The sequence below is a fragment of the Micromesistius poutassou genome (assembly GCF_964030765.1).
Source record: "Micromesistius poutassou genome assembly, chromosome: 5".
NCBI lineage: Eukaryota > Metazoa > Chordata > Actinopteri > Gadiformes > Gadidae > Micromesistius > Micromesistius poutassou.
In genome coordinates, this window is record NC_140275.1 from 18,684,115 (window position 1) to 18,697,252 (window position 13,138).

Here is a 13,138-nt window from a genome sequence, read left to right on the forward strand (position 1 = left end):
GCAGAGACTGTTGGTGCTGTGCTGTGGTTTGAGTAGCAGCGAGAGTGCACCTGTGGAGCCCTTTCAAACGGTCATCTTTAAGGGGTTTTAGGGTAAGATGAGACGGTTGGTCCCGGTGGGCTCACCTTGTTCCCCAGGTTGACGTTGGCCTGTTTGGAGATGAGGAGGGCCACCATGTCGGGGCGTCCCTCCTGGGAGGCCAGGTGCAGCGGCGTGACCCCCTGCAGGGACTCTGCGTTGGCCGACGCCCCGTACTGCAGCAGGGTGCTGGCCACCTCCACCTGGTTCTGCTTGGAGGCGATGTGGAGCGGGGTGTAGCCGTTCTGGAGCACAGACACAGGGCAGTGAGCACTCTGGTACCTGGTAAAACGTGTGTGTGTGTGTGTGTGTGTGTGTGTGTGTGTGTGTGTGTGTGTGTGTGTGTGTGTGTGTGTGTGTGTGTGTGTATGTGTGTGTGTGTGTGTGTGCGCGTCCTACCCGAGCAGCGCTGTGTGGGGAGCCTCCTTTGCTGACCAGCAGGTTCACCACATCCAGGTTATTGTGATGAACGGCCACGTGTAGTGGAGTCAGACCGTTCTATAGAAGCACACACAGACACACATCCTGTTTAGTTCACAGATCCAGAGATCCACGGATTGTTACATTGACAGAGGTACGGTTAGAGAAAGTTACATCTAGGTAGTGGTTTTGGTGTCCTAGATAAAGGATCTTTCTGGCGGTCCCCAGGCCCTGGGAGGGAGAGCCCTCCTACCATCCAAGGGCAATGTCTGGGGAACGCCATTCTTGAGGCTCTCCCTCAAGAAGGGCCCCTCCCAGTGCCAATCACATTGTCATCTCGGGCCAGGAGTCTCTCCTGGAGGGCGTCCAGTACCTTGCCAGCAGCGTTGGGATTGGCCCCTCGCTCCAGCAGCAACTCGGCCACGTCCACCTTGCCGTACTTTGAGGCCACGTGCAGCGGAGTAAAGCCTTTCTGTAGACCACCAGGAGAGAGAGATACAGTTCATAAGCAGTACAGTGAAGCCTTTCTGTAGACCACCAGGAGAGAGAGATACAGTTCATAAGCAGTACAGTGAAGCCTTTCTGTAGACCACCAGGAGAGAGAGATACAGTGAATTTTGAAAAGTATTTTATCTATTATTATTTTATCTTATTTTTTAATATTTATATTCAGGAGCCATGGCCAACCACACAACAACCGCCTGGTTGCAGGCCGTTAAGGACGTGTGTCTGACGGCCTGATGAATACAGGACCTCCTTAGCTTCTGAAAACACCATGGATGAGATCAATGAGCCAACAGAGAGTGGTCTGACACTAGAGTAGAGATAGAGCAGGCAGATCAGCCCTGGGGAACCGGGGTGAATGTTTACTGTAATATTACTGTGATGGTAAATGGACCACATTTACACAGCGCTTTGCTAGTGCACAGTCAAAGCACTTTACAAACCGTGCCTCGCATTCACACACACATTCACACACACACACACATTCACCCATTCACACACACATTCACACATTCACACACACATTCACGCACACATTCACCCATTCACACACACATTCACACATTCAAACACACATTCACCCATTCACACATTCACACACGGGCCACGGTAGAGCAGTGTCAGTGAGTGACGAGGTGCAGCAGGGTGTGAGGGCGTGGCCGCGTACCTTGGTCATCTTGGTCTGCTGGGCGTCCATGTCCAGCAGCATGCGGATGGTCTGGGCGTGGCCCTCGCGGGCGGCGATGTGCAGGGGGGTGTGGCCCGCCGTGGTGGTGGCGTTGGGGTTGGCTTTGTGCTCCAGGAGCAGCTTCACCACCTCCTTGTGGCCCATCCGAGACGCGCAGTGCAGCGGCGTCTGGTCGTCCTGGGGAGACGAGGGGTTAGGGTTAGCCTGGACTGCTGCTCACCCTGTCCATCCACAGTCACACTGAGTGTGTGGTGAGATGTTGAGACGCTAAGGACCGGGGAGAATCACTCCAACTGACTCCGAGTGGGACAACATATCTGAAGACGGCTGTCAATTCCACACTTGTGATTAAGAGTCTTTCATTAGAGATGGTGTTGGAAAGTTGAAATGTACTGAGGCAGCAATGTAGCTTTCAGAAAGAAAACCATGCGACCCTCTGCTAATACAGAAGGCATAAATAGTCACCAGATCATAATCAACAGGAAGGACTATTCAGTTATCCTATAGCCTTATAGCCTTATGTATGAGTTTGTAGCAGTGACCAGAAGTAACCGGTTGATGTGAGGGTACACGTGGTGATACATCGTGTCATACCTTGGCCTTAGGATCCACCGGCGCTGCGTTCTCCAGGAGGAACTCAGCCACCTCATGGTGTCCAGCCCGCGACGCCATGTGGAGAGGGGTCTCCACTTTCTGCTCAAACACACACAGCGGCATCATCGTCAGGCCTGTTGCCATAGTAACTAGCCACTCCAATCAGCTCAGCTTAATTCACAGCATATTATTGGTATTATAAAATAGAGTCAAAGCATGAAATTATCAATTTCTGTTCATCAACTCAACAGATTCAGCAAGCCAGGCTTTTAGCCCAAATGGTGGCCAACCGTAGTGTTGAGATTGAGAGCCGTGGGTCAAGGTCAACATTGAGTAGGTCGTTATCTGCATTTTGCATGGGACGGCAAAATCCAATGACTGACGTTAAGGCTTGGGGAGACATCCATCTCAGAGCCAAAGTGGGTCAGAAGGTTTGGTTCTGCAGACTCACCACGTTGGAAGCGCTGGGTGAAGCTCCCTTCTGCAGGAGGATCTTCACGATGTTCAGATGACCCATAAACGAGGTCACGTGGAGCGGGGTGAGGCCAGACTGTAGAGAGAGCACACGTAAGGAGACCGTTACATTCCCATCTCATATTCACTGTATCACCTCTGTTACATTCACTGTCTCACCTCATATTCACTGTATCACCTCTGTTACATTCACTGTCTCACCTCATACTCACTGTATCACCTCTGTTACATTCACTGTCTCACCTCATATTCACTGTATCCCCTCTGTTATATTCACTGTCTCACCTCATATTCACTGTCTCACCTCTGTTATATTCACTGTCTCACCTCATATTCACTGTCTCACCTGTAATATTCACAGTTTCACCTATGTTATATTCACTGTCTCACCTGTTATATTCACTGTCTCACTTGTCTTATTAGTTATAAAGGTGAGTCTCATTGAGGCAAGAGACCTGATTTGTAGCATCACACAAAATAAAGCAAAACAGGCAGTACAGGAAAAAACAAGATATGTTTCACAAGGACCTGGCATTGATTCAAATAAACAGGAGAGAACCCTGCAGCCAAATAACTAAAAATGCCGCCTCTTCATCCATAGTGTGCTTTGACCGGACGGATCTAATGCTCAGAGACACAAGATCCTTGAGTGTAGGCGTTCTGAAGCTCATCCCAGGCCCCAGGCCCCTGGGAGGAAGAGGCTTCCTCCCACCCCCATCCTCATGGCAGTCCCAAGGGCAGGGCCTGGGTTGGGAGGAAGGGACCGCCATGAGGAGCCACCATCAGGTAGAAGGCCATAGTTAGCATCCTGACTGGAGGTTACAAAGTACTGGTGTAGGATTCAGAAGGCCTTCAATGGATGGAGGAGCCACGGTCCTCCTGACGTGTGGTCTCACCTCGGTCACGGCCTCCAGCGACGCAGAGTGCTTCAGCAGCAGGTCCATCACCCGCATGTGGTTCTTTTTACAGGCGATGTGCAGCGGAGTGAAACCGTTCTGGGGAGAGAGAGCCAAGGGTTCACACGCCATGAGTGTCATACAATTTGGTGCAAATTGAGCCAAATTTGTGTAATATACTTTTATGTGAAATCTCTGACCTACAATTATCACTCTTTAAATTCAGTTAGTAATTTAGTAAAAATGCATCACGAGATTCCCAGATTTTAGAATGACTTGGGTAAAATTTTTGGGGTATTTCATTATTTTGATACTTGGCCAGAATGTTGTATTTTTAAATCAATTAGTGATGAATGTGAGATAAGAATTGTTGCAGTGTGGGATACTTACATCTGACCACTAGGGGCAGTAGTGCCATTGCTGTGTACAGTAACCTACTACTAGCTATCCTGAGGTAGCCAGTTGACGTATGGTCGCTATGCGGCAGAGCCAAGTTTTCAGGTTGTCAATAAATAGGTAACGAGTGACGTCTGTGTCTGTCTCGTTAATGTTAGTATACCCAATATACAACAGTGGCAATGAGGATGGGATCGGAACAAGATAAAACGTTTTTGCAGAGTAAGCGACGGAGGGAACTAGTAACAGCAACTAGTTAGCTCGGAGAAGCTAAGGGTGTGACGTCATCCGACATGAGGACTCACCAGGGCGCGGGAGTTGGGCTTGGCGCCCTTGTCCAACAGCACCTTGGCCATGCGGTGATGGCCGCAGTGGGCCGCCACGTGCAGGGGCGTCAGGTGGTCCAGGGTGATGTCATCGATCTCGGCGTTGTACTGCAGCAGCTGCTTGATGCAGTCCATGTGGTCGCCCTGCGCTGACATGTGGATCGGGGAGAGGCCGTTCTGGGGGAGAGACATCAGGACAGGGTGGGTGGGGAAGTATAGAGGACCACAGATGAGATGGAACCAACACAGGCAGACAGACACACACAGACGCACACAGACAGGCACACGCAAACAGACAGACAAGCACACAGACAGACAGACAGACAGACAGACACGTACACAGACAGAAACAGGGACACACACACACACACACACAGACACACACATAGACAGACACGCACACAGACAGACACGCACACAGACAGACAGACACACAGACACACACACAGACAGACACACACACAGACACACATGCACACAGACTGACACGCACACAGACAGACACACACGCAGACAGACAGACACACACACACACACACACACACACACACACACACACACACACAGATAGACACACAGTCAGACACACACACATACAGACACGCACACCGACACACGCACACAGACAGAATCAGACACACAAACAGACACACAGACCTATACACACAGACAGTCACGCAGACAGACAGACACACACAGACAGACACACACACACAGACAGACACACACACGGACAGACACACAGGCGAACAGTTGCAATGATGTCAAGGACCTCATAGTATAACAGCTCAACTCGTTTTAGTTTAGAAAAACAAACACAAATACACAATGCCATCCAATCAGAAGTCCCCATCAGGATGGATGTGGAGGGTGTGGGGGGGGGGTCTAGGGGGCTCACCTTGGTCTTGGCCTGGATGGGGGCCCCATGGTCCAGCAGGATCTCGATGATCCTCACATGTCCGTTCCTGGCTGCACAGTGCAGGGGGGTGAGCTCATCCTGCAGAGGACATGGGGGGACAGGGACGTGGGCTCGTTAACACAGCACTCACTAAGCCTGACCCTCACCTCTGTCCAATTAAAAAACATGTTCTCACATCTGGTGCACCGCTGTATTTGATTTAAGGGCGGTCATATTGATTGGCAGGCTTTCGTTCTCTTGTATAAGCCCCTCCCACTCGCTTCAATCAGATATGGGGGGGGGGGGGGCAGAATGTCATGTGTCTTGTGTCTTGACAATGTCTTGACATTAACAGTAACAAAAAACGTCAATAACATGTTACTCATTCATAGCATGCGTTTAACCAATAGAGGGCAATTTGAGTTCATATTTATAACTTATCCTACTTTTTGAAAACTTTAAAAAGTAAAAAAACTTTTATACTTTTCATGTAAAATAAGTTATTTCAATGTTTGGTTTTCCATTAAAACCTCTCTATCATTATAGAGGACTGGTCCACACACCTTGGTCTTGGCGTCGATCTGTCCTCCTCGGTCCAGGAGGAGCCTCACCATGATCACGTTCCCCCTTCTGGCTGCAATGTGGAGGGGAGTGATACCGTTCTGGAGACACACACACACACACACACACACACACACACACACACACACACACACACACACACACAGGGTCACACCTGGGCCCTCCCCCTCTTTCTCCTCTTCCCTTCTCCTCTTGTGTCTCCTCCTTCCCCTCTGCTATCCGGTGGCTCTGTGTGCGTTACGTTACAGTGAGGGCTGAGGGGAGGGATGAGGGGAAGGATGAGGGGAAGGGGGACTACCAATGGAACGCAGCCCTGTGTTCCCTTCCTGCCCTCTTGAGCTCCTCAGGTCCTCCTCCTGCCAGCAGCTGGGGTCTGCACCACAGCTGGGTCTCTGACCTCGTGGTATTAAACCGTTCTAGATCTATATCTACAGTAGTAAAACTTTTCACAGTAAAATTACAGTAAAGTACTCACAGCAGTTTTGCCAGTAAGGTCCTGTTTATTTACTGTAGTATTACTGTATCATATAAATACAGCTAGCTTGCTGTAATCTCAACATATGGCATGCCGCTGTAATATTACAGTAATCTACTGGCAACAAAAAAAATTGTATTGTATTGTACCGTTGGTCTCCTTGGAGTCTTTGTTTTCATATGACATATTGATTGTGTAGATAGCATGACGTGAAAAGATCGCTTTCAAGCACGTTAGCATTTAGAAGTTAACCGGAAATGTAGCAAGCACCTAGCCTCTAGCCATATAAACCAGGGTCCCCACACACAAAGGTATCGATATACAACAATCATGTTTCCAATCCAGACTGAGACCTGGTCCCGGACCGAGAGGTCTGGTGGTACCTTGGGGGTGAAGTTGACGTTGGCCCCCCTGTTGAGCAGCAGCTGGGCCACGTTGAGGTTCTCGTAGTGCGCTGCGATGTGGAGTGGGGTGAAGCCAGTCTGCAGGGGAAACACAAATAAACCATCAGCCAGACCACACTTTGAGGAGACTGATGGACAGTTGAACGGCCCACAGTGTGCTCAGCCTGAAGCTACACAGAAACCAAGGAGCTGGACATTACTGATGTGGCTGTTGTTGTTGTTGTTTTTAAACGGGTGAATATAGCTGTAGAGGGACGTAAAGAGGCTGAGAGACATGGTCCAAGCAAACAGACAGGTACAAGCAAACAGACAGGTCACCTAGAATTGTAAGTATTGTTGTACAGACAGACAGGACCTCTAGTAACTACTGCAGTACAGACAGACAGGTCCTCTCGTAACTATTGTTGTACAGACAGACAGGCCCTCTAGTAACTATTGCGGTAGGGACAGACAGGTTCTGGGGTGGCGGGGTACAGACAGACAGACAGGTCGTAGGGGTACAGACAGACAGGTCCTAGGGGGACAGACAGACAGCTGTAGGGGACAGACAGCTGTAGGGGTACAGACAGACAGGTCGTAGGGGTACAGACAGACAGGTCCTAGGGGGACAGACAGACAGCTGTAGGGGTACAGACAGACAGGTCGTAGGGGTACAGACAGACAGGTCCTAGGGGGACAGACAGACAGCTGTAGGGGTACAGACAGACAGGTCATAGGGGTACAGACAGACAGGTCCTAGGGGGACAGACAGGCAGCTGTAGGGGTACAGACAGACAGGTCCTGGGGGTACCTTGCTGAGTACATCCGGGTTGGGGTCGTTCTGTAGCAGCACGGCGGCGGTGCGCGTGTCGTCGTTGCGCGCGGCGATGTGCAGCGCGGGGAGGCGGACTTTGCCCTTGGTGCCGTAGTTGATGAGCAGGGCGACAACGTTCTCGTGTCCCTGCTGAAGAGCCACGGCCAGAGGGGTAAAGCCATCCTGGACCGGGGCGGGGGAGAGTTACTATCGACACCTGGCTCAGGAAGGGAACTGAGTCGGCTTAGAACCATGCCACCTCTCAGCTCAGATGGGCCAGGAAAGTGCATTGACGAGGATACTGGGGATGGTTCAGGTTCTTGAGAGACTGCAAACCGTGAGGCTGCTACATTACACATTATGTTAACGATAAAAATAAATGTTTTTATAGGTTCTGTCTTGATGAGCCTTTATCTACTTCTTTAAAGTCAGTAAATAAAGATAAAGAAAACAATCTAGTAGACATATAGTTAGATATAGCTGGACCGTAGAACCCAGTAGTGCAGGGAGTAGTAGTGCAAGAGTCATCTGTGAGGAGAGCACTGATAGGTTGATCGTACCTCAGTTGGAATGCTCTGATTGGCTCCGTTCTCAAGGAGAAACTTCACAACCTCTAGATGATTCTCTTGAGAGGCCATGTAGAGGGGTGTGAAGCCCTTCTGCTCCGGGTATTGTGTGGCAGGAACAGGCACACACAACACACACATGAGCACATACATGAGCACACACACACACACACACACACACACACACACACACGCATACACACAAAGACACACGCACACACAAATGAGTACACACACATATGAGCACACACACACAAACAGGGGAAATCAACACATAAAGAAACAACACATATCCATGTTAGAATGGTATCGTTATGAATGTGACAATAGTGAATTTAACCGCAGAAGGATAAGAGGTCAAAAGCTTTGGTCCAGCATCTTTCTGCGTTCCAAAGAGGGACTGTATTGCTCCAGGGGCCTCCACAGGGGGCCTGCAGGAGCCTCTCACCTGAGACTGAGCGTTGACGTTTGCACCGTAGTTCACCAGCTCGGCCACCACCTGCTCCTGTCCCGCCAGGGCGGCGATATGCAGAGCTGTGTTCCCTTTCTATTAGAGAGAGAGAGAGAGAGAGAGAGAGAGAGAGAGAGAGAGAGAGAGAGAGAGAGAGAGAGAGAGAGAGAGAGAGAGAGAGAGAGAGAGAGAGAGAGAGAGAGAGAGATGTTATTATGGCTATTATGGTTATTATGGCTATTTTTTATCCTGCATTGGCAGTGTATCAGGCCCGGGGATTTACACTTTGATACATTGCCAAACTACATTGAAGAGGAACTTTTTGATGATGTTTATTCAGAAGGCGAGGTGACACTGTGTCTAGGCTCTAGGCTCTCTGGGTCCTACTTTTGTGGTGGTCTCCAGGACGATGCCGTTGTGCAGCAGCTCCAGCACCATCTTAACATGGCCTTCTTTAGAGGCCAAGTGCAGCCCGTTGAGCCCATTCTGAGAGAGGGAAGGGGAGGGAGGGAGAGAGGGCGGGAGAGAGAGACGGAGGGAGAGATGGAGGGAGACCGAGACAGAGAAAGACAGAAAACAGAAAGCAGAGTAGACCTCAACGCAGGTTCTTATTACTATAACAAAATAAGTAACGTAAATCCAGAGCAACATAAAAAACAACATCAGCACGTTACGGCGAAACCAAGCCAGGCAGATACTTACAGACCAGGCAGGCATGCATCAAACCCCAGGGTCAAACCCCACCACATCAAACCCCAGGATCACATCAAACCCCAGGGTCAAACCCCACCACATCAAACCCCAGGGTCACATCAAACCCCACGGCCGGGCCAACAACAGCACAACAATAACTAGTCTAGGGCTGAGGAGGACCGGCGTGGAGACTTGTTTTGGCAATTCAGTTTGGGGAGAGGGGGGAGGGGGGGGTAGACGGTTGGTTAATAATGACATCAAAAGAGGAGGGGGAGGGAGGGGAGGAGGGTGGCAGGCGTGGGGTGGGTGGCCTCGAAGGCGGGAAGAATACGAGCAGTGTAGGATAGGTCTGACCCCACACAGCCTTCCTACAGCTGCACAGGACATGTGAGGTTGGACCTTTCCCACGCCACTGATATTATTCCTCTGAGTCGGGAGACCACGGCCATCCTGCACACTCCTGCAGACGGGACGGGATGGGGCGGGGGGGTAGAGGGAGGGGTGAGAGGAGAGAGAGGAGAGAGAGGAGAGAGAGGAGAGGAGAGAGGAGAGAGAGAAAGAGGGGAGGAGAGAAGAGAGAGGAGAAAGGAGAGAGGGGAGAGAGAGAGGGGAGAGAGAGAGAGGGGAGAGAGAGCGGGGGGAGAGAGAGAGAGAGAGAGAAGAGAGAGAGGAGAGAGAGGGGGGGGAGAGGGGGGACACACCGAGGGCCAAACAGTTGTCACAGAACAAAGGATAAATAATAATTGTTGCACTGAGAAACAAAATACAAGACAGAATCATAGGGAGTGAGGAGTGAGAAGGGAGGAGGTAAGGAGTGAGGAGTCAGGAGGTGAGGAATGAGGCGGTAAGGAGTGAGGATGTAAGGAATGAGGAGTTGAGGAGTGAGGATGTAAGGAGTGGGGAGGAAAGGAGTGAGAAGGTGAGGAGTGAGGATGTAAAGAGTGAGGGTGTAGGGAGGGAGGAGCTGAGGAGGTGAGGAGTGAGGAGATGAGGAGTGAGGGCGCAGGTAGTGGTTGTTTCAGGGCGAGGGGTTGCCAGTGAGTTAGTCGTGGCAGACATGCAATGCATAATTTAGTTTGCTTATAAGAAGAGTTGAATTCCACAGATCCTTTCTTGTGGCAGAACTCTGAATAATCTTCCTTTGTTGACTCATGATATGAATAATAAACCTGCAGTGAAATCTATGGTATAAATATATAAGCATAGGCTTTATGTCTTCATTCGTGACTCGTTGGCAGACCTTGAAGCTGGGGTGGCTTGCCAACAAGTTTACAACACCACCACCACCACCCTATTCACACCACCACCACCACCACCACCACCACCACCACCCTATTCACAACACCACCACCACCCTATACACACCACCACCACCACCACCACCCCCAGCCCCACCACACTGACACTACACAGGGATATTCCAACACCCCACTGACACTACAACACATCACGCAACCCACCGGCTGAATCACAGAACTCCTTCAGTTATAGGAACACACATTCAGTTCTTGAAATTATAAAAAAAAAAATGTAGCCATCATAATGAAAACAATTGGATACAATATTTTTCTACATATATCTGTATCATAACTTAGTTGGTGACTAAGGTATTTTTTCTGTCCTGTAGTTCCGTGTTTGTCCATGTGGGGTCTCCCTTCATTGCCCTAAGGGAGTATCCAATACCAATAACAGCCAGTAAACAGGCATCACATAGCTCTCTGCCTGATTAAAACACTGTTTCCATGGGTCCTTCTCTCATGCAGATCCTGACAGCACTGTAGCAAAAGGTAAGCTTCAGGTGACTACTCTAGGACAGCGTGCACACGTAGACACACACACGTTGGGCCCCGCGCTGGGAGCCTGAGGCACTAGCCACGTAGCACGCTAGCCTCGTAGCACGCTAGCCACCTGGGAACAGCCGTCAGGGTGGAGGAGGCAAGATGGAGGAGGAGAAGCCCCTGCTCTATTTCCTGTCCTCTCGGGAGACCCTGGACGTACTAGCTGCTTCTTTAACTACAGATAGCGCTGCTTACCGTCAGCAATACACACTGTTCTATGGATGCATTGGCAAAGACATGGACACACAACACTCATCAATACGTCATGCAATGGACATGCCAAAGGAACATACATTAAATAGGAATAATTCAAGATAAACATTACTGTAAATATCTGAGGTTCATTTAACCATGAAATATATATATAGTTTGTTTATTTGTATCACATTGACAAAAGTATTGATTCAACATTAAAGTAGTACAAACAAAAAACTTATTTTGAATAAATGAAGTAGAAGTGGCCCTTTTACAATAAATTTGTACAGCCCTAGTTTACACACCTAGTAATTGAGCTGAGTATATTGGTGTTTAAATCAGACAGAAATGCAATAGAAAGACATTTTGCACAGCAAACATTTTCCATTGCCAGCCCTCCCATTTAGAGAGTTGTCAGACAATGCGAGCCATGGCAGGAGCTCCAGTATTTGATTGGATGCTCTGAGCTCAGCCTTAATCATTACTGAAAGTGGATTTCAGTTTAATTTGAATTTGAATCATTCCACTGTGGTGGTTTTAACACGGTCCACTCAAACTTACCACTCTACATGACACATAACCTGGTAGAAACTAGAACTATGTAGCAGCATTCTGGAGTTTGGACTGGGTCTCTCACCTGATTGGCTGTGTTGATATCGATGCCGTTCTTGATGTGGTCCAGGGCCTTATCCAGGTTCCCAGAGCGGGCCGCCCGCAGGAAGCTGTTTCCTGCATCCGCCTGAGTGGGGAGAGGGGGGAGGAGAGGGGAGAGGAGAGGGGAGAGGAGAGGGGAGAGGAGAGGGGGGAGGAGAGGAGAGGGGGGAGGAGAGGGGAGAGGAGAGGAGAGGGGAGAGAAGAGGGGACAGGTTAGGGGAGTGGAGAGGGGACGGGAGAGGGGGGGAGGAAACAGAGAGAGAACACACAGAATGGAGAGAGGGGAATAAAGAGGTGTAAAGGAGAGAGACAGGGGGACGGGGAGAGTTGTGTTATTGTCATGGTCAATAAAAACATGAATGTGATCAATGGATCTCCCCCAGGCTTCCTCTCAATGCCTCCATCCTCCTGATGATGAGGACCCAGCCGTTTGATTGGCTGGCTCCTTCCCTCATGGTCTCTCTCATGGTCTCTTACATGGGAGTGAAGACGTGTGAGTACGCCACTGTGTGTGTGTGTGTGTGTGTGTGTGTGTGTGTGTGTGTGTGTGTGTGTGTGATTGAAGGACACATACATACCAGTCCTCCCCTCCCTGCCCCTTTTTAAGCCACAAAATATATTTGGAGAGAGACAGTGATAGAGAGGGGGGGGAGAGAGAGAGAGAGGGGGGGAGAGAGAGAGAGAGAGAGAGAGAGAGGTATAGCTGACAGTAACAGACAGACGGAGAGCATTATGACATAGACTGATGAGCTGATGAGCTTGTGTGTGTGCGTGTGAATGCACATGCATGCATCCAAGTGTGTGTGCGAGGGCATTTGTGTGCATGCCCCTGTGTGTGTGTGTGTGTGTGTGTGTGTGTGTGTGTGTGTGTGTGTGTGTGTGTGTGTGTGCCTGTGTTGTGTGACAGTGTTGGCTCATGCTCTGACACATGGGGCTGGCATTTACACCGTGTTGTGTTTTGGTCTGAGAGACACACAGCGACACAGAGAGAAAGAGAGAGAGAGAGAGAGAGAGAGAGAGAGAGAGAGATGGGGGTGAGAGAGAGATAAAGGGGGAGAGGGGAACCACGTGTGTAAGAGACTTCACTGCGGCAAACCATCCACCTCTCCGTTTCATTTACATAATCTCCCCCCCTCCCCTTCCCTCCCCCTCTATCTCAGCAGCCATCTCCCCTTCCTTCTCACTCCAAAGATTAATCATTGTGTATTCGCTA

At 49.9% G+C, this 13,138-nt stretch overlaps 1 protein-coding gene across 1 annotated transcript in view; it reads right to left on the reverse strand.

The window, feature by feature from the left end:
• Positions 1-12,392, reverse strand: part of LOC311343336 (ankyrin-1-like) — a gene marked incomplete at both ends in the record, with an annotated part of 34,839 nt that extends 22,447 nt beyond the window's left edge. The window contains 17 exons of the mRNA XM_084468203.1: positions 126-323; positions 478-576; positions 872-970; positions 1,670-1,867; positions 2,285-2,383; positions 2,736-2,834; positions 3,655-3,753; positions 4,356-4,553; positions 5,275-5,373; positions 5,838-5,936; positions 6,715-6,813; positions 7,526-7,711; positions 8,089-8,187; positions 8,543-8,641; positions 8,933-9,031; positions 11,909-12,010; positions 12,324-12,392. Coding sequence (XP_084324329.1) covers positions 126-323; positions 478-576; positions 872-970; positions 1,670-1,867; positions 2,285-2,383; positions 2,736-2,834; positions 3,655-3,753; positions 4,356-4,553; positions 5,275-5,373; positions 5,838-5,936; positions 6,715-6,813; positions 7,526-7,711; positions 8,089-8,187; positions 8,543-8,641; positions 8,933-9,031; positions 11,909-12,010; positions 12,324-12,392 — 2,040 coding nt within the window. The remainder of the gene's footprint in view (positions 1-125; positions 324-477; positions 577-871; positions 971-1,669; positions 1,868-2,284; positions 2,384-2,735; positions 2,835-3,654; positions 3,754-4,355; positions 4,554-5,274; positions 5,374-5,837; positions 5,937-6,714; positions 6,814-7,525; positions 7,712-8,088; positions 8,188-8,542; positions 8,642-8,932; positions 9,032-11,908; positions 12,011-12,323) is intronic.
• Positions 12,393-13,138: the final 746 nt, after the last annotated feature.